Source organism: Herpailurus yagouaroundi, unplaced genomic scaffold (genome assembly GCF_014898765.1).
Source record: "Herpailurus yagouaroundi ecotype Mexico unplaced genomic scaffold, PumYag 197, whole genome shotgun sequence".
Classification (NCBI taxonomy): Eukaryota; Metazoa; Chordata; class Mammalia; order Carnivora; family Felidae; genus Herpailurus; species Herpailurus yagouaroundi.
The window spans coordinates 3230590-3251130 of NW_024412428.1; the positions used below are offsets into that span (position 1 = coordinate 3230590).

Consider the following 20541-nt stretch of genomic DNA (forward strand, 5'->3'; position numbering starts at 1 on the left):
AGTCCTACTGTCTGTGCATTCATTTGTCCACCGCATACTCACCGATTGCCTGTCACGGGCGCATCACTCCTACTGGCCTCGGTGACACAGTTGCACAGTCGACCCCTCCCCCTGGCCACGGTTACATAATCGTGCGACTGACCACTCACCTCAGTCCATGCCTTATCGTTTTAATAGATGATGTAACATGATAGCACTAGATGTGTAGTAAGAAATTACAAGGTGAGGGTGGCTCAGTCGGTTAGGTGTCCGACTCTTGGTTTCGGCTCAGGTCGCGATCTCACCACTCATGGGTTCGAGCCCCATGTCAGGCTCCAAGCTGATGGTGCGGAGTCTGCTTGGGATTCTCTCTCTCTCTCTCTCTCTCTCTCCCCCCTCCCTCCGCCCCCTCCCCTCCTCGCTGTCTCACTCCGTCAGATAAATAAATTTAAAAAGTTACGCCACCTGGATATTAGAGCTGTGTTACGTGTATGAAAGGCAGTTTTTGAGAGTGTCAAAAACGATCTTCCTACAGTTTTTGGGTTGACGTGACGGGTGCTATTAGACGTGTGGTCCACCCCCAGTCAGCATGCCCTGTGGCCTGGCAGGACCTTACTCAAAGCAGTCAGAATTCCAACCCTAATACGTGGGTGACTCTCCCTTGGAGAAATGAGGTGGCTGAGGAGCTGGTGCCCACTGGACATCCTCCCCCCGCCTTGCCTTGTGGTTATGGCAGGAAAACACAGTCTGAACCATGTGTGTGTGTCTGAGTAAGCATGATCTCAAGCCTCAACCCCGTCCTCTTATCATATTTCAAAGACTTTGGTTTCTGTTTTATCCGTTAGTGTGCAATGCAGTTCTGATTGTACTGTATTATCACCAGAGCAGAGAATTTGTCTGAAGCCGATCCATTGGCCCTTCTTCATGCTTTCTTGTTGAACTAGCATGTTATTGGATTTTGCAAATGTTACCCGTATGCTTGAGAAAAATAAGCCTTTCCCAGTTTCGGGGATAGGGCTCTATACATGTCCATTTGAACACATTTCAGTTGTATCGTTTAGGTTTCGTGTAGCGCCACTCACTTCAGAGGGCTTGATCTATCCGTAGAGGTATGCTAAAATCACAGAGGTATGCCACTGTGATGATGGCTTCCTTCACTGTTTCCTGAAGTTCTCCCATTTTTATTACATGTATACAGATGAACAGATGTTTGTTAGATGCATACAAGTCTAGCATTTCTACAGCTGCCCGATAATGTATTTTATATCTATAGTATTACAGCAATACCCCACCCTAACGTGCCCTGTCGTTATGGGCGTTCATGTAGAACATAAATGAGAGATGGCTCCTGTCCTCTGCTCCTGCCCCGTTGTCAAAGGAGGGGTGGCTGAAGTTTTCCTCTCCTTTGGGGGGAAAAGGATGTGTGGTGATGTGTGCAGGCTGGAAATACGCAGCACCAGTAAAGGGCACCCCCTTCACCAATAATCTAGATTACTCGTCCCAGAACAGGTTGGCTGGGAGATTCTTGGAGTCACTGCTGCTTCTTCCTTCCCTTCCTTCTGGGGATTGCTGTGCAGGCCCAGAGTCTCAGCATCGCTCCCAGCAGTTGCCCTACCGAGAAGTGCTAGCTGGAAGGGTGGATTTGAATTCTCTGCCACACTCTGGACTCTCAGCCCACAGCCTATAGATAGGCCCTCGCTGGGGTGAGTTCATTAACTCTGCAGCAAGGCTACGTTTACAAAGTCGAACGCTGTCGTGTTTTCTAAGATTTATCTTCTATACCGATTTTCTTTTCGGCTGGATGTGATCTGTTAGATACAGAGAAGACATATATTTTGTATGTCTTATAGCTTTAAGCTATATAACTCCGTTTTGAATTTTAAAATGTAACTGAGTTTCTCGTTTCTAAAGGGTCCGTTTAGTTCTTTTCAAACCCATCTTTTAAAAAATCACATCATAGTAGCTTCTTTTCAACATCTTCCAGGGGTTTACGATCTCTGTGTCTCAAACTCCTGGCAACAGCCTGTCCAAATTAGGCGTGTCAATAAATGATGTTTGAAATTAAGAATGCCACTTAACAACATTTATTTAGTAGACCCAATGCTCAGTTCACTACGTTATGTCCCATGACAAGAATCAAAGAATACAGAAGACAGAATCCATGATGTGGTTTTATTTTCTTTTTTTTTTTTTTTTTTAATTTTTTTTTTTCAACGTTTATTTATTTTTGGGACAGAGAGAGACAGAGCATGAACGGGGGAGGGGCAGAGAGAGAGGGAGGCACAGAATCGGAAACAGGCTCCAGGCTCCGAGCCATCAGCCCAGAGCCCGACGCGGGGCTCGAACTCACGGACCGCAAGATCGTGACCTGGCTGAAGTCGGACGCTTAACCGACTGCACCACCCAGGCGCCCCTGTGGTTTTATTTTCAATAATAAATAGGGAACCATTAATTCAAAGCAGATAAAAACTGATACTTATGCAAAAATGTATTCTAATGCTTCATATTTGATTCCCTGTCTATTAAGATGTTGATAACTGGGGCGCCTGGGTGGCTCGGTAGGTTAAGCATCTGGCTTCAGCCCAGGTCTCGCAGTCCGTGAGTTCGAGCCCCGTGTGGGGCTCTGTGCTGACAGCTCAGAGCCTGCCTACTTCAGATTCTGTCTCCCTCTCTCTCTGCCCCCTCCCCCACTTTCTCTCCTTTAAAAATAAATAAACATTACAAAAAATTTTAATAAAAACTAAAGTGTTGATAGCCGCATTTGAGAGAAGCACTTAAAACCCATCAAAATTAAGCATACCACCATCAACATACTTTGAGGGTTAGGTTAACAGGAAAAGAGGTGTAAGTGAAAAAAAGTTTTTTTAATGTTTATTTACTTTTTTGAGAGACAGAGACAGAGTGCGAATGGGGGAGGGGCAGAGAGAGAGAGAGGGAGACACAGAATCCACAGCAGGCTCCGGGCTCTGAGCTGTCAGCACAGAGCCCGACGCGGGGCTTGAACCCACAGACCGCGAGATCATGACCTGAGCCGGAGTCAGACGCTTAACAGACTGAGCCACCCAGGCACCCCCGGGAATTCATTTTTGAATGATAACATAAGTTATTGAAAAAAGTGGTCTATGAAGGTAATTTTTATTCGAGATGTAGTAAAACTCAAAATTCCTTATCTTGCTTGGATTATAAATTTTAAGTTCTAAGATAAAGCATCATTCAAAAACATTCATTAATGTTTTTGTACAAGGCTTATAAATAAATCACAAAGTGCTCTGCCTTGCGCAGTGCACTTTCCTGCCAGCATGAATGCTACCTTGCTGTCGTCTGACTTCAGAGTCCTGAAGAATTGGTGTCCTTCCCAATGCTGATTATAATAATATCTGAAGGAAGCTAGCCCAAGCAGATAGTCTCTGAGAGTCTCTTCTGGCAAAAGGTTAATACACGGTGTCAAATAAAAAATGAAAACCACTATGAGCCGTGAGGACTGTAAGCTAATAATTTATTAAATAACAAAATCGAGGGGCGCCTGGGTGGCGCAGTCGGTTAAGCGTCCGACTTCAGCCAGGTCACGATCTCGCGGTCCATGAGTTCGAGCCCCGCGTCAGGCTCTGGGCTGATGGCTCCGAGCCTGGAGCCTGTTTCCGATTCTGTGTCTCCCTCTCTCTCTGCCCCTCCCCCGTTCATGCTCTGTCTCTCTCTGTCCCAAAAATAAATAAAAAACGTTGAAAAAAAAATTAAAAAAAAAAATAAATAACAAAATCGACTCTTTAGAAGAAAATTTAAGTTGAGGGTTCCGCCTGGCCACTTACATCATGCCTGTCTAGAATAAAGTCCTAGTTTTCTGCATAATAGCACTGAGAAATAGCGATCCCCGCTTGGCCAAAATACATAAAGTGGGCAATGGTAAAACGCGATAGAGTAAGACCTATAACCGGGAAAACAAACAGATACGAAAGGAGAGGTCGTGGCTTTGGTAAATACAGCTCGAGTCTGGAAGGACCAGAAAGCAGGTCACTACTGGCTTCTGAGAGTCAGCCTGGAGCCGGCATGGTCTGCTGAGGAAACGGGGTCCGGCCTCTTCCTTGGGCCGTCATCAAAGCAGGGGTGCAAATGTGGGGTGACTCCTAGACTAAACAGAGCACTTTCCCCGGTTTCCTGTCTCCTGGGAGACGCTCCAGAGATTGTAGGGTAGAGCCTGCCTTCTCTCTCGCAGCAAACAGCTGCTCACACTAACCTAGTCCGTTGTGAGGGGGTTTCCACTTACTAAATATAAACAGTTGAGGGAACTCTGAAGTAACCCTCAATGTATTTTTGTTGTTGTTGTACATTTAAATTTTCTGGGTATCTGTGCATTCAACGTTTATACTCAATTTACTGAGCAAATGTTTATCGAGGGCATACTACGTGCCAGGCACTGCTCTAGGCACCCGGGGATACAAGAAAATAACCAAACAATTGAGAGCCCTACCCTCTGGGGGCTTCTATGCGCTGAGGTGAGCCTTTATAGTAAAGTAAGTCAGTAAGGTATATAGTATGTCATGTAGAGTTAAGTGCTATGGTAAAAAAAAAAAAATAAAAATAAAGCAAGAAGGAGCGGAGAGAAATATGCAGTGGTGAGAGCGGGGGGTTATTTAAATCAGATGACCAGGGAAGGCTGGTTGATAAATGCTCTTTGAGCAGGGAGTTGAGGGATGTGAAGGAGACGCCAGCCATTATCTGGGAGAAGACCTTCCCGGCTTCCAGGTAGAGGGCATCGCAACTCCAGAGTTCACGCTTGGAAGGTACGCGGGTGAGTAAGGCCGGTGTGACTGAGCCAGGAGTAAGGAGAAGAATGGTAGAGGACGAGGTCAGGATGGGCCCTGCCAGTCAGGCTGAGGATGTCGGGGTTTACTCTGAGTGGAATGGAAAGCCGCAGGAGGATTTTATGGAGAGGTGCTCGGTGACCCAGTCGATGCTTTCACAGGACCTCTCTAGCCCCCATGTTGGAAATGGCCTGTGGGAGATTTGGGATAGAAGCAGAGAACTGTGAGGTGGCAGCTGCAGTCGGCCAGGTGACCGATGGTGAGACGCAGTCAGATCCGGATTATTGGTAGCACTTTGATGCACTGAGTTGTTGATGGATTGCATGCAGTATGGAGAAAGAAAGGGATTAAGAACAACTTAAAGATTTTTGACTTGAGCATCTTTTTTCTTAATTTGTTAAAGTTTATTTCTTTGTTTTGAGAGAGTGAGAAAGAGCACAAGCAGGGGAGGGGCGGGAGAGAGGATCCCAAGGAGGCTCTGCACTGTCAGTGTAGAGCCCCATGTGAGGCTAGATCCCACAACTGGGAGATCATGACCTGAGTCCAAATCAAGAGTCAGATGCTTAACCGACTGAGCCACACAGGTGCCCCTTGACTTGAGCACCTTGAAGAATGAACGAAGTGGCCACTCAGCGATTTGGGGACAGTTTTACAAGGAGCAGGTTGGGGAGGTGAGGTCAGCTTTGGTCAGGACATGTGCAACTTGAGATTCCCAGTTGGGGAATCTTGAGTTCAAGGTGAGCCATAGCTAGGAACTAGGAGTCCTCAGCTTAAAGACGCATCCACAACTGGGGGTAAATTCAAATGAAGAGGGGAAGTAATCTTGGGGCTGAGCCTGTGGCTCAGAGATGATGAGGACACGGCAAATGAGAATGAGCGGCCATCGCCATTGCAAGTGGGGTTTCCGGAACCCTAGCAGAAGAGGAGGCAATGACTATTTGGCATGTGCTAACCCTGGGTCGTGTGAGCCCGCTTTGCTTAGCAACACGGAGACCCTTGATGAGCTTACCAGAGCAAGTTCAATGGGTGGCCGGTGTGAAAGCCTGTCTGGAAGCGAGTTCTAGAGAGAAGGCAGGCACAGAATTAGAAAAACAGTGGGTATGGTCAGCCCACTCAAGGAGTTTTGCTGGAGGGAGGAGTGGAGAAATGGAGCTGGGGCTGTAGATATTGGTGAAGCACCTGCTGTTGGGCCAGAGCATACGGTGGTAAGACATAATCACTGTCCTCAGGAGCCCCAGGCTAGTGGCTCGCCCCTTCTGATAAGACTGTTTTTCCAGTCTTTACGTAGTTTATCCTTGTTAGTATTCTTTCAGTAATAAGATCCTAGAGACCTCATATTAGAAGTCCTCTTTCCAACAGGTCTTTTCTGAAAATGCTTTAGCAGAGACCGCATGTTTTATTTTTACCTACTTAGCCTGGGTCCCCTTTGGAATTAGCTCCTCATCAACAATCGTTATTTTAGAAGAGTGTTAGACCGCAAGTGCCAACTCTTTTCTTAATGGATTCAGTGTGTTCATAAATCATAGAATGTTTTGTTTAGGATGTAATTCAGAGAAAACACTCCGTCTATCTAGCCCCATTTACCAGCCTCATCTCTGGCAGGTAGGTAGCCCAATTAGTGTTTGTGAGATTCAGTGGTTCTATTTTTTTTTTTTTTAATGTTTTAACGTTTATGTATTTTTGAGAGAGAGACAGACAGAGCATGAGCAGGGAGGGACAGAGAGAGAGGGAGACTCAGAATCCGAGGCAGGCTCCAGGCTCTGAGCTGTCAGCACAGAGAGCCCGACTGAGGGCTCGAACCCACAAACCGTGACATCATGACCTGAGCCCAAGTCGGACGTTTAACTGACGGAGCCACCCGGGTGCCGTCTTTCTTTCTATTTTTTCATCCATTCACTCATTCCCTTAAGGCTTCTATTGTGTCACTATTATTTGTCAGTTACCCTGTTTTAGGGGCACAGCAATGAAAAGGCTCACATAGAGTTTACGTTCTGAGGAGGGGGAGGTCAGTAAACAAGTGAATAGTCAAATAAAACAGATTCCCAGGACAAGTAAGAGGGATTTAAGGGCAACCCTCATCACAGAGTTGCTATTGTCTGTCCTGCGAGCCACAGCAAAATTGTCTTAAATAGATATTAAAGTCTTCCCCGTCTTATGTAAGTGGGAACAAAAGCTTCCTATGAGCGGCAGAATAATGACCCCCACATATGGGCCACGTCCTAATCCCTGGAACCTTGCATGATAAAAGGAATGGTTCAGTTGTGATTATGTTAAGGCCTTTGAGATGGGGAGATTACCTTGGATTACCGAGGTGGGCCCACTGTAATCCCAAAGGTCCTTATGACGGAGAAGCAGGAGGGTCAGAGTCAGAAAGGAGCCGCGGCGACATAAAGGGAGGTTGTGTAGCCAAGGAGTGTGGGCAGCCCTGGAAGCCGGAAAGAGGAGGGAGCAGATTTGGCCTGGCTCCTCCGGAAGGATTACAGACCTCCCCACACTTGGATTTTTAGCCCCCACAGACCCACTTTCAGACTTCTGACCTACCAAACTGTAAGATACTGAAGTTGTGTTGGGTTAAGCCTCTAGGTTTGTGATAATGCGTTGCAGCAGCAATAGGAGACTATATATAGGAACAGAAATGTGTAGCAGTTGGAAACTCTGTGTGTGTACATACGTTCTTGGAAAGCTGCTATTTTCACGGATCCGGAGCGATGGCATGAAGTGGCGCACTGGCTATAAATTCAGACACTCTGGCCACCCTTCCCGATCCACTTGCGGTCTGTTAGCCCACGCTTCACAGAAATTGTGGGGTTGCCACCATTATTTCGGATGATGGCAAACAGTCCGAAAGAAGCGTAAGAGGGTAAGGCAATGGCAAGTGACTGCGTGCCCAGAGAAGGCTTCTTTGAGCAAATGACATGCGATCAAATGACATAGGAGCTGCCACTGAAGGCTGAGAAGGAGCCCGCACGCAGAGTGTTTCAGGTGGACGCGATGCCCGGGACGGAGGTCCTGGGGTGAGATGACCTGGTCTGTTAAGGAGTAGCCGGAGAGGAAAAGGTAAAATGGTGGTAGGTGATGTCGAAGAAGTACGCAGAGACCCTTCACGCAGGGTCTGCCCGGTGATTGAGGAGTTCAGATGTTCTCAGTGCGGGGGGAAGGCCACCTGAAAGTCTGGCACGACACAGCTTGCTTACATCTTGCACACTTGGCTTCTGGGTGGAGAACGGCTTCTGGAGGGCAACGATGGTACAGACGAGAGAGTCTGTGCCGGCCCGACTAGGGGGGGTAGCCAGAGGGGTGGACGGGTTCAGGATGGGGGTTAAGGCGGAGCTGAGGCGATGTGAGGTTTGGAGGGAAGAGAGAAGAAGCAAGCGTCGCTCCTGGGGCTGGGGAGCAACGGCGGGGTGGGGTGCGGTGGGCCCTGAGTCGGGAAGGCCCAGGAGCTCAAGCCAAGGAGCAGGTAAGTTACACCAGCGTGGAACCAGTAAGCCCTGAGGTTTCGAATAACGTAGACGGTCCGTGCTGCGGGTCTGCAAATCCCGTGTGCTGAATAGCATAGTTTTATATAATCACAACACGGGAAAATGCCAGTTGTTGAGCAAGAAGGAGATTTAAAGAGTTATTTCAGACTGTGACTTACTTGAATAAGGACACCTCCAAACCATCCCTAAAAATAAACGTAAGACCGTTGCATGAAGAAAAAACAGAATCCCGGAGGAGAAGATTTTCTGTTCTGATTCGTCGTTTCACTGCATGTACAGTCAGGAAGGTCTTCATTATCTGTCCTCGTCCCTTCATAAGTTAAAACCAAAAGTGGACAGTGTGGAAAGCGGAATAATGGCTATTTTCTTAAATCTCCTCATGGAGTTGAAATGGTTATGGAAACTCTTGCGCGAACTTACGTAAAACAGCGGGTACTTGTAACCATTTGCGTGCACGTGTACATTCTGATCTTTCTTGGAAGTAGGTGAATACCAAGGAAATTTATTATAGGCAAAAAATTACGGTGGTGGGTATCTCGACAAGAGCCTTTTTAATTCTGAGTAATTTAGCGACTGTAGAAAGACGTGGCTTAATAATTTGACTTAACAACTAAGTAATTGGATTTTATTTATTTATTTTTTTAATGTTTATTTATTTTTGAGACAGAGAGAGACAGAGCATGAATGGGGGAGGGGCAGAGAGAGAGGGAGACACAGCATCGGAAACAAGCTCCAGGCTCTGAGCCAGCAGCCCAGAGCCCGACGCGGGGCTCGAACTCACGAACCGTGAGATCGTGACCTGAGCCGAAGTCGGACGCTCAACCGACTGGGCCACCCAGGCGCCCCTGTAATTGGATTTTAAAAAGACATACAGGTATCAGCTTGATTTTCCACCCACTGAGTCCTTTAAAAAGTTGATTACTTGATTATTTTAGGTTAATGCTTCCATTCTAAGTTTAACTGTGCAGAATTTTGAAAGTTGAATTTATTGATTAAAATCTGAAAATGTGGCCACTGGATTTCAGATGTATTTGCCATAGCTAAACTATTTTGCAAGCTTGAAACAGTGACCTGTTTCAAAGTAATGTTCAGTTCTTTTTAAAAGTCATTTTCATTCTAGAAATTTATTATTGGGGTAGAAGGTGTTATTTTGTTGGACTTTTAGTAAATCAGTATTGACAAACATGTTCTCTGTTTCTGTCTGTCTCTCTCCCTCTCTCCCCCTCCTTCGTCTCCTCCCTCTCTCCTTCTCTCCCTTTCTCTCTCTCCTCTGTCTCTCTCCCTCTCCCCCCCCCACCCCGCCCCATCTCCCACCTTCCCCCTACGGCATGGCAGATGGTCCGTGAACAGTACACTACAGCCACAGAAGGCACCCACGTGCAGAGGCCAGAGAACCCGTGTGTCTACAAAATTGGCATTTATGGCTGGAGAAAACGCTGCCTCTACTTATTTGTTCTCCTTTTACTCATCATCCTCCTTGTGAATTTTGCTCTCACGATTTGGATTCTTAAAGTGATGTGGTTTTCCCCAGTAAGTATCGTCTTCCTTTCCTGGCAAGCATGTTCTTCTTCTGTTTGTTGGATCACTTTATCCATATTGAATCGGTAGAAGCCTCCTTTAGCGTCATTGACGTTTGTTTCTGTCTGGATCAGGATGGTCTCGCGGCAAAATACTCGTACTTTTTCTTTCTTTAATGTTTATGTTTGAGAGAGCGCAAGCGAGGGAGGGACAGAGAAAGGGGGGCAGAGGATTCGAAGTGGGCTCAGCGCTGACAGCAGCCAGCCCCGTTTGGGGCACCGGCTCCCGAACCATGAGATCGTGACCTGAGCCGAAGTGGGATGCTGAACCCACTGAGCCACCCAGGCGCCCGCATACTCTACTTTTTCTTAATTTCACTATGAACTATAGTGTTTTGGGTTTTTTGTTTTGCTGTTGCAATTTTTTTTTATTAGTCATTATGTCTACACGTGAGAAAATGGTGCCAATCTTGGGTTTGAGTCAAAATTGTGTAATGATTATTCAATAATTTGTAAAATTTTATGAATCCTGTTTTCCTAATCTCATTAATCCGTAAATAATAACCATCCAGATGCTACCCTCTCATTTGCTTAAAAAACTTTACTTTAGGGGCGCCTGGGTGGCTCGGTCGGTTAAGCATCCGACTTCAGCTCAGGTCACGATCTCACGGTCCGTGAGTTTGAGCCCCACGTCGGGCTCTGTGCTGACAGCTCAGAGCCTGGAGCCTGTTTCCGATTCTGTGTCTCCCTCTCTCTCTGCCCCTCCCCTGTTCATGCTCTATCTCTGTCTCACAAATAAATAAACGTTAAAAAAAATTTAAAAAAAAACTTTAAAATACGATAAATTAATAAATTCATGCACAGCTTCATGCTTCAACACTTAGCAACACATTTAGTAGATGAATTACCAGTAGTCCTAAGGAATTCATATTCTATTTTACACATCCTCATGTTTTCTAGATTGTTGGGTAATGTTGTATGCTCTGATGATATTTTTGTGTACTTTTTGAAAAAATATTCATTTAATATAGAATATCTAGTTTTTGCTAGATAGTCACGGTGGCAAAAAACACTGCAATGAACATCACCTGTAGGTTTATCTGTTCCTCGCATGCATCTTGAAGGTGTGAAATAGGCAAGGACTCTCTCCAAGAACAGTAGTTGTAGCTTTCAGTGTGAAATGCCTTCCGCTGATGACTCTCTTTCTCTTTCTAGGCAAGTATTTCCTTCCTGCCACTGCTCTGTGGCCAGTAGGCACATTATTTATTTCGTTGACCTAAATAAATATTTACATTTTCATGTATTCAAAGAAGTAATATACCAACCCAATCAAAATATGCCTTAAGGGGCACCTGGGTGGCTCAGTCGGTTAAGCGGCCGACTTCAGCTCAGGTCATGATCTTGCGGTCTGTGAGTTTGAGCCCCACTTCAGGCTCTGTGCTGACAGCTCGGAGCCTGGAGCCTGTTTCGGATTCTGTGTCTTCCTCTCTCTGACCCTCCCCCGTTCATGCTCTGTCTCTCTCTGTCTCAAAAATAAACAAACGTTAAAAAAAATTTTTTTAATGCCTTAAAATATGTTATTTAATATAAACATTATACATTGTTATTATAAATTATATTTAACTATTAAAAATACCTAAATATATTTAAATTAGCCAAACAGAAGTAGTCATTTCTTCTTTAAAATTTACAAAAACAATATTTTTACGCTATCACAATAGTATTTTGTTCCATTGGACACCTTTATTAATGTGTCGTACATCATCTTCATTTTATCCATAAATTAAATTTTTTAATGTTTGTTTTTGAGAGAGAAAGAGAGCACGAGTGGAGGAGGGGCAGAGAGAGAGGGAGACACAGAATCCGAAGCAGGCTCCAGGCTCCGAGCTGTCAGCCCAGAGCCCGATGTGAGGCTCGAACTCACAAACCGCGAGACCATGACCCGAGCTGAAGTCAGATGCTTAACTGACTGAGCCAGCCAGGACCCCCTCTAAATCTAAATTTTTTATTTTAATATTTTGGGGACAGTTAACTGAGGTTGGAGTCCTCAGATGATATACTGTGGGATCTCTCGGATGCCTCCTGACTAGAGGGCCCTCCACTCACATGCAGTGCGCCCTTCAGTTGTGCGGAATGTGGACAGAAAATTTACCAGGGAGGCCAGATTTTAATAGTCCCTTGGCATCAGGGACCGTGAGTTCTGTCAATCATCTTGGCACATGCTTAGCACTCAGTAAATATATCCTGAATGAATAAAGGTGTGCCTTATATTAGAAATGTGTGTGAATTAATTTTATAGACTGTATGTGAATGTAAAGTGACAGTGTATCTACCTTGTGCTCTTGCCTTATATTGTAGCACTGAACACAAGTTTTGGGCGTTATAGATTTTGACTACATTAACCCAAATTGTGCCAGCAGCTGAGTCCACTTCAAGTTACAATGGCTAACCCCAGAGACCAGCAAATGTTTCCTTGGCATTGCTGCCCCGTTCCTAGCCCACACTTTCTCGCGAGATACGGTCAGCACGCATGGCATTTTCTTCGACATTCAGGAACCTGTTGCTAATTCAGGGTGCTTCCGTGCTGCCTTTCAACAAAATAAGGTGAACAAACACACGTTCATGGATCAAAAGGCAAGATGCACAAAAAGATTATTCTGCAGAAAGTGCCAGGGTTTGACCGAATGACGATGGGTAGACTTTAGGTCATTCTCCTCAAAGTGAGATGCTATAAATGATATAGTTCTCATCTGTGGGTGAGCTTAATCCCTTGCTTTGGAAATACTCCCTACATACTATAAGTTAATTTATCCTTTCATTTTTTTCCTAGTTTGAAAGATTTCTCTGTATAGAAGATTGCAGTTTTGTTTTTATTTTATTCATCTGTAAACTAATATCCTTCCTTGAATACATACATGCCAAGGAAGTAACAAGACTATAAAAGAACCCTTTCATGAGCTTTGGCACCAAAATGATAAAATCAGCTAGAGCTCTCAACATTTGCAGAAAGCTATAGAATTTTTAACATGCAGCAGCTAGTTTCTAATTCTCTACCTGAATGCAGTCACCTACACAGTCATTAGTCTCGATAGACTGAAAACCATAACTTCCCAAATTAGCAAAGTTTAGAAGACTTTCTCTGCTTAGATCCCCCGTGGGTAGGTAGCAATGGAAGGTTTATTATCTTACATATGCGATCATTCCAGTCCCCTTGTCCACTCTTCATACTTTAATATTTCTCTATAGAAAACAGTAAAATCAACTATGGGTAATATATTTAAAAATGCCAAGATCAAATTATGGGGGAAGACAAGTAAAACATTACCAAATGAAAACACAAGGATGTCAAAGAATATCGAGACCTCAAACAGAAGTTAAGTGTTGACAAGGGAACTAATCTGAACTCAGTGAAACCAAGCCTTTAACAGCCTTTATGTGCCCGACACGCATCACAAAGACCCCAGATCGTGAGTATCTCACCAATGAGTTCCACTCTTAGCACTGTAACTTCGTGTGGGAGAATTTTACATAATTGCCACGTATGACATCTGTTGAATATAAAATAATATCAGGACATTGTAGCAACTGATGCTAACCATAAAGGTTCTAGAATATTTTGTGTTGGCCACGATCATAACTAAATCAGTTAGGAATGTGGACATTAAAAGAAATCAGTGCAATAAAGTGGCTAATTCCGTTTTTCCTTTTTATACTTTCCTTCCATAAAACTAATATACAATATTAGTTTTAGTTCTAGTGTGCATGGTTATAAAATGACATCCATGAGTCTTATCAGTAAGTATGTCAAAATAGGGCATCTTTAATTTTTAATGACCCGCATGGATTTTTTTAAACCTTTATGGTTATTTATTTATTTGTATATAAAATATTTTAGTGCATTCAATGAATGTAATTTTAACAAGATAAGATGAAAGAATCCAAGCTTAAAAAGAAAAAAAAAAAAAACACTAACCCTGGAAGTTAAATTTCTTTAGGTACTTTTTATTTGGGGGTAAAAAAGGATATAAACAATCAGAGCAGAATTGTAGTATTGAATATCAGAATTAAGCTTATAGTTCTATATTGGTTCTTGACCCTCTCAGGAGCTACCCGGGTGAATCTGAAATTGGCCCCCAAACACGAAGGTTGGTAGGTGACAGTTTTTTGTGTTTTTTAAAAATTATTATTTACTTATTATTTTTTTAATTCCAATATAAGTAACATCCTGTGTTATATTAGTTTCAGTAACCTGTAAGTAACCTGTAAGGCACTTTTCAGACTCAACAGTTACGCACATTACACAGTGCTCATCACATTGAGTGTATTCTGGATCCCCTTCCTCCATTACACCCATCCCCCTGCCCACCTCCCCTCCCGTAACCGTCTGTTTGTTCTGCATAGTTAAGAGCCTAGTTTTCGGTTAGTTTCTGTTTTTCTCTGCTCGTTTGTTTTGTTTCTTAAACGGCACATATGCGTGATATCGTATGGTATTTGTCTTTCTCTGACTGACTTATTTCACTCAGCGTGATACCCTCTAGATTCATCCATGTTGTTGCAAATGACAAGGCCCCGTTCTTTTTTATGCTGAATAATATTCCCTTGTATGTAGCACATCTTCTTTGCTCTTTCACCCATCAGTGGACCCTTGGGCTGCTTCCATGTCTTGACTATTATAAATAATGCTGCAATAAATGTAGGGGCACATATACCTTTTCAAATTAGCGTTTTCCTTTTCTTTGGGTGAACACCCAGTACTGGAATTGCTAGATCGTATGGTGGTTCTGTTTGCAATTTTTTGAGGAAACTCCATACTGTTTTCCACAGGGGCTGCACAATTTTGCATGATCACCAACAGCGCAAAAGGGTTCCCCTTTTTCCACACCCTCGCCAACATCTGCTGTTTCCTGAGTTGTTAATTTTAGCCACTCTGACTGGCGTGAGGTGGTATCTCAGTGTGGTTTTGATTCGTATTTCCCTGCTGAGGAGTGACGTTGAGCATCTTTTCATGTGTCTGTTGGCCATCTGGATGTCTTCTTTAGAAAAACGTCTGCTCGTCTCTTCTGCCCATTTTGTGATCGGATTGTTTGTTTTTCAGTGTTGAGTTGCATAAGTTATTTCCATACCTTGGATATTAACCCCTTATTTTGATGAAGTCCCAATAGTTTTGCTTCTGTTTCCCTTGCTTTGGGAGTCATGTCTAAAAGAACTTTTTCTTTAAAAAAAAAATTTTAAGGTTGATTTTTGAGAGACAGACATAGACAGAGAGTGAGAAGGGGAGGGACAGAGAGAGAGAGGGAGACACAGAATCCGAAGCAGGCTCCAGGCTCCGAGCTGTCAGCACAGAGCCCGACGCAGGGCTCGAACTCACAAACTGTTACATCATGACCTGAACCGAAGTCTGGATGCTTAACTGAGCCACTCAGGCGTCCCCTTAGTGATATTTTCTAACGCCTCTATTTGTTAACTATGGCATTTTATAAACTCTGAAAATCTGAAGAAAATTTATCGGCACTCACTGCATATGAAAACCTGAAGACGTTGTTCTCTCAATGACTTGTTTTCTTCATCTCTAAAATACTTGATGAATACTGGACGGTACGGAAGTCCTTCCTGATGTAAACTTTGATGATGCTTTCTCAGGTGCTTTCCTCGTGGATTTTCAATAAGTATTGTTGGCTCATTTTGGCGGATCAAGACTCGTGATCTTGCTTTCCTCGCTTTGGATGGGTAGCGAATGTTGAATATGGCGCACCAGCTCCATGGCAATCTAGACTGTGTTCGATTATGTATGAAAAGCTAATGAAGACAATCCCTGCAATGGCTTTGTATGGTTAAATATCTTTTTTTCAAAGTACCTGGTTTATGCTGGTTGTCGGCAGAATTGTAAGAAGGCTCCCATGACCTGCAGCCCTGGTGTCGTGTTCTGTATAATCCCCTCCCCTTGACTGTGGGCAGGACCTGTGATTTGCTTCTAGGACCTGTGATTTCAATCGAATATGGCAGAAGTGGTGGAATTAAGTCACATTATGCAGCAAAGGCAAAGGCACTTTGCAGATACAATTAATGGCCCAAATCAGTGATTTTGAGTTAGTGAGGAGAGACATTATCCTGGGGAGGCCTGACTCAATCAGGTAAATGGCCTTAAAAGAAAGCCCTCTCGTGGGAGATTCTCCCGCCGGCCTTGAAGGCCTGAGCTGGCATGTTGAGAGGGTCTGTGAGGGGCCCCGTGGCGAGGACGAGGGGCAGCCACTAGGGGCTGAGAGTGGCCCCTGGCAGCATGGAGACCTTGTTCCCTCTCCTGCAAGGAACTGAATGCTACCAACAGCCCCACGGCTTGGAGGGGAACCCCAAGTCCAGAAAGGAACCCCGCCTAGCTGATCCCTCAGCCACAATTGTGTGAGACCCTGAGCAGCGCCCAGAATCCTGACCCAGGGAAACGGAGACAGAAGAAACACACAGTGTTTTAAGCTGCTACGTTCCCGATAGTTTGTTACATAGCAGTAGACAGTGAGTACAGTGTTATCCACGATTCAGAGTGTTTCATTTCTCTTTTGCTAGATATTGACAACCAGAAAGAAAACCAAGAGAAAAACTCTAAAAGTACCTAAATGAATTTTCCTGATGACTTATATTCGTAACCACTTAGTATTGAAGACATATTTAATTTTTGACTCTTTGTGTTGCTGGACATTGATATATCTTAAGGAACTGAGGACATAAGAAAAAGATAAGAATATTTGAGCCTAATCTAAGACTGTGCCTTTGAACCATTTACTACCTGAGAAATTCTTTATTCAGCAAGTAAATTTATTTCTTTTTGAAAATATTTTATTATGTATCCTCAGTTTTTCACTTTAATAACAAAAATGTTCTTATATGCATTATTAGGATAGATTGATTATTTCATTATAATCGAGGAAATCACCCAATATATGTATTGGTATATTATTATCGTGAAAAGAGCTTATATTTAAGAGTCTCTTTTTTATTTTAATAACTCCTAACTGATGCACACAGATTGCACAGTCCGTTTATTCCCATCAACTCAGTTCATCCTCACAATTACCCTATGAATATGACTTTGACTGACTACAACATTATATATTTTATTTTGGTGATTTCAGCGATCAGCGTACTTAACAAATACCAGTTTCCATGAAAATCAGGAACACCTAAGCCAGGTCGTCAGAGGTCTTCTGCACTCAGTTAGAAGGTAGTAAGTACTATGAAGTACTTGGATTCGGGGTCCTCACACCGTGTCCCAAGGAGCCCTAGTGGGATCTTAGGGGACCCAGGAAATACCACTTTTTTCCCCCAGCCAAGTTCAGAACCAGTGGAAAGGAGAAAAAGGAGTCAGGTAGGGACAGCTCAAAATAACATCTGTATTACTGATAAAAGCCAAGTGCAGGGTACAGTTTGGACCTGCCCAAACATCTTGTCCCTCAGAATTAGAGGAGTTACCCAGCAAGTCACAGATAGCATGGGAAACTGCAGACACCCTTCCAAGGGCAGGGACCTGACCACTGTGCCACACTTCCGATCTGCTTTACTGGACGGACAGCAAACTGGAAATCTCAGGGCAAGTAGGATCCTCAGGGACGGAGGAGCTGAGCCAGTGGACTGCTTCTTCTCCCAACGCACCAGCCCTGCAGGGCGCTCCTCCTGGCCTGGGGTGCAGAGAGGGGCCAAAGTGTTTCTCTGATGGCAGGGCCCTCCTGTGTACCCCACTTCAGTGGCCTAATGTTGACTTTTCAGACTGCCAGAGAGGGGAGATCAGTCAGGATGTAAGTTAGAAATTGGGGGACCAGAAATGTGTAGGAAAGGGGAGCCCATCCAGCCACCTTGGAGACCTGGTGATCCCTGACCCTGGTTACCCCAGCCCGCCTCTTCAGCTGTTTCAAAAGCTCTGTCTGGAGCAGTCTGAGATGAGGAGATGACTCCATTGTGTACATCCAGTCCTGTTATGGAAAATCAATGAGTGGATTCCCTTCCCATTGAGCCCAAAACCACATTAGCTCTTAAAATTCTGTGGATAGTTCTCTTTCGACTCAGTGCTTCTGCACACGTTATTCCCTCTACCTAGAACAGCGACACGCACGCGCGCGCGCACACACACACACACTCACACACACACACACACAGAGTCTCAGCTCAAAGGGATGTTAACTGGGACTCAGCTCAAAGGGATGTTCCTTGACCATCCCCATCCACAGGCTAAGGCAGGGTCCTCCTATCCTTCTATTTTCTAGGACTCCGATTTGTTTCCCCCGTCATGGCACACATCATAATTTGAATTTGTATACCTTTCTGTGGTTAATGTCTTCTCACCCACTAGGATCGTGTCCGTTAAGCCCAGTAGACTCAACATCTAGCGTCTAGCATAAAATCAACACTCCCTAAATATTTCTTGAATACATAACTGATCGAATGACTGAATGAGAGTATTTTCCTTCAATTAAATTGTCGTTCTGTATTTTTAGCAAGGGAAGAGAGAAGGAGCCAAGGCAACCCAGAATAGGCAAAGGCGATCGAAGATCAGGATAATCCGGTTGCTAAAGTGCAGATTAGGGAGGAGGCTGGAGGGTAACATCACACGGGAGTGAGGGCTGTCCCGCTCAGTGTGCGTGACAGTTCCTGGAAAGGTTACTAGAAATAGATCTTGTGAAGCCACCTCCCGAAAGATGCTGGTTAATGGCATCTAGAGTGGGGCTCAGGGTTCTCCCAGGGACCCGAGTCCAGGTTGTAGACCAGGTTTGGGAACACATTGCCTTAGGGTCATCTAGAGTTCAGACTACTTTCAGGTAATACAGTGTTACTTACGTGGTGTCACTTGTCCAGATTTCACGTTGTTTCCTAAAGCCCATCATTCTTAATGGTTGATGCCGAGATGTGTCGTAACGTAGAAGCATTCCGTTCCTTAACTGATGGAATGAAAACAGAAGGAGGAATACGCCTGAATGAGATCATGCGGAGCAAGACATCGCACTTTGTCTAAAGAGCAGTCGACTCATCTCCCGTATCTCAGCCCTGGTCTTCCTGGCAAATACGTCGAATAGCATTTATCAAATAGAATTCATTCAAAAAGAAAAGATGATGCATAAGCTGTTGAAATGGAAAGAATTCTTATCTGTGTCAGGCCTTGCTCATTTATTGAAGAGATCAAGTTCAGTCAAAACAAAAGTTGCTTGTCCGAAAATACTTTCTCCTAGAGTATTCCAATATTTGACAAATGTTTCGTTAGATTGGGCAGAGATTTTATTTAAAAATATCTTACTGGGCACCCAGGTGGCTCAGTCGGTTCAGCGTCTGACCCTTGGTTTTGGCTCAGGTCACGATCCCAAGGTTATACGATCAAGCCCCACGTCGGGCTCCGTGCAGGCGGCGTTAGGATTCTCTCTCCCTCTCTCTCTGCCCCTGCCCTGTGCATGCTTGCTTTCTCTCTCTTTGTCTCTAAACACAAATACGTGTTTAAAATATATATCTTACTTACTGCAGTAGCTGAGTGGAAAAAAGAATTTCTATCATATGTTGTTACTGATACGACAGTATATAGATTTTTTAATTAATTTATTTTTATTATTTTTTTTTAATATGTGAAATGTATTGTCACAACAGTATATTTTAAGGTGCCTCTGTTCAGTGACAAGACTTTGCCCACGGAAATCACTGGGAGGGGCAGGCACCCACAGGTCCCCTGGGGCCTACCAGGTCTGCAGGTGACGTTGTGCTCAGCCTGGCCCTTTGTCTGCCAAAAGCAGTGTGGTCTCTGCCCGCAGGAAAACAGCAGGTGTAGGGGTGAAGGCGGTGACATTTCATGTGGCCCGTAGATCGTGGAAGAGATTTCCACTTCTTCGCTGTACCTGTCTACCGTGGTGACATCTCCCTCCACCTCACGGAGTTTTACCCTCTGACTCCCACCTGCCTTTACAGAGACCCGCGCTCGTGGGGCGAGAGCAGGTGGCCTCCTGTTCTCCGTCCCTGCCTTCCAGAGCCTGGCCTCCTGGTCGTTCCATCGTCAGGGAACCCATATTGGCTCCTTACCCCCCCTCCCTCTTTCCCACTCATTTTCACACCAACGGAGATTCGGATTAAAAGAAAACCATGACGCGGTGGCATTTTCAAGCAGCACCTTGACAGTTTCTCAAGTTATTTACAGCTCTCTAAAAAGAATTACACGACATCGGTGCTTACCAGTCTAAAAGGCAAATTGAAATGTTTGATTTGTGTCTTAGTCATAATCCAGTGGGATTGATCCAGAGGTCACAGGCAGTAAGAACACGTAGTAACTTAATGGCATTTTCTTTCTAAGAAGACAAGCTATTAGTGAGCCGGGGTGGAGGGGAGGAAGATACACCTAGAGCTGGTCCAACTGCACAGGAATTTCACTGATACCACAGTGACACAAGTCCCATTGTCACCGGTGTCTAGAGATGTGCATAGCACTGTAGTTTTCGTTTTTATCTCAAGGACATTCCTTCAGTTTTCCTTTTTATTCTAACTTTTCCATGAGTGACTTAAGCATATTTTAACGATTGGGAAATAAAGAAGCGAGAGCACCCAGTCTCACAAGCCTTAGGTTCTTGCCACGCCTGGTGGCAGTCAGTCATCCGCTTACCCCGGGCACCAGATCCATGTTCCCGTCATGGGGAGTATCCCAGCACAGTAAATGTGCTCTAGATGCAAATGTATCCACATGCTTCCCTTTCCCACTAATGATGTAAGACCGATAATGCCTTTGGGCAAATAGTTTGGTTTTTTTCTCAT

At 44.4% G+C, this 20541-nt stretch overlaps 1 protein-coding gene across 3 annotated transcripts in view; it reads left to right on the forward strand.

The window, feature by feature from the left end:
- SGCG (sarcoglycan gamma) overlaps positions 1-20541 on the forward strand; it is a 104137-nt gene that overhangs the window by 12787 nt on the left and 70809 nt on the right. For 2 of the 3 annotated variants that reach the window (XM_040448020.1, XM_040448019.1), the window contains exon 2: positions 9596-9790. In XM_040448020.1, the coding sequence (XP_040303954.1) occupies positions 9596-9790 (195 nt within the window). Of the gene's footprint in view, positions 1-9595; positions 9791-20541 lie in introns of those variants that run through there. The other variant, XM_040448021.1, reaches the window with a different exon arrangement.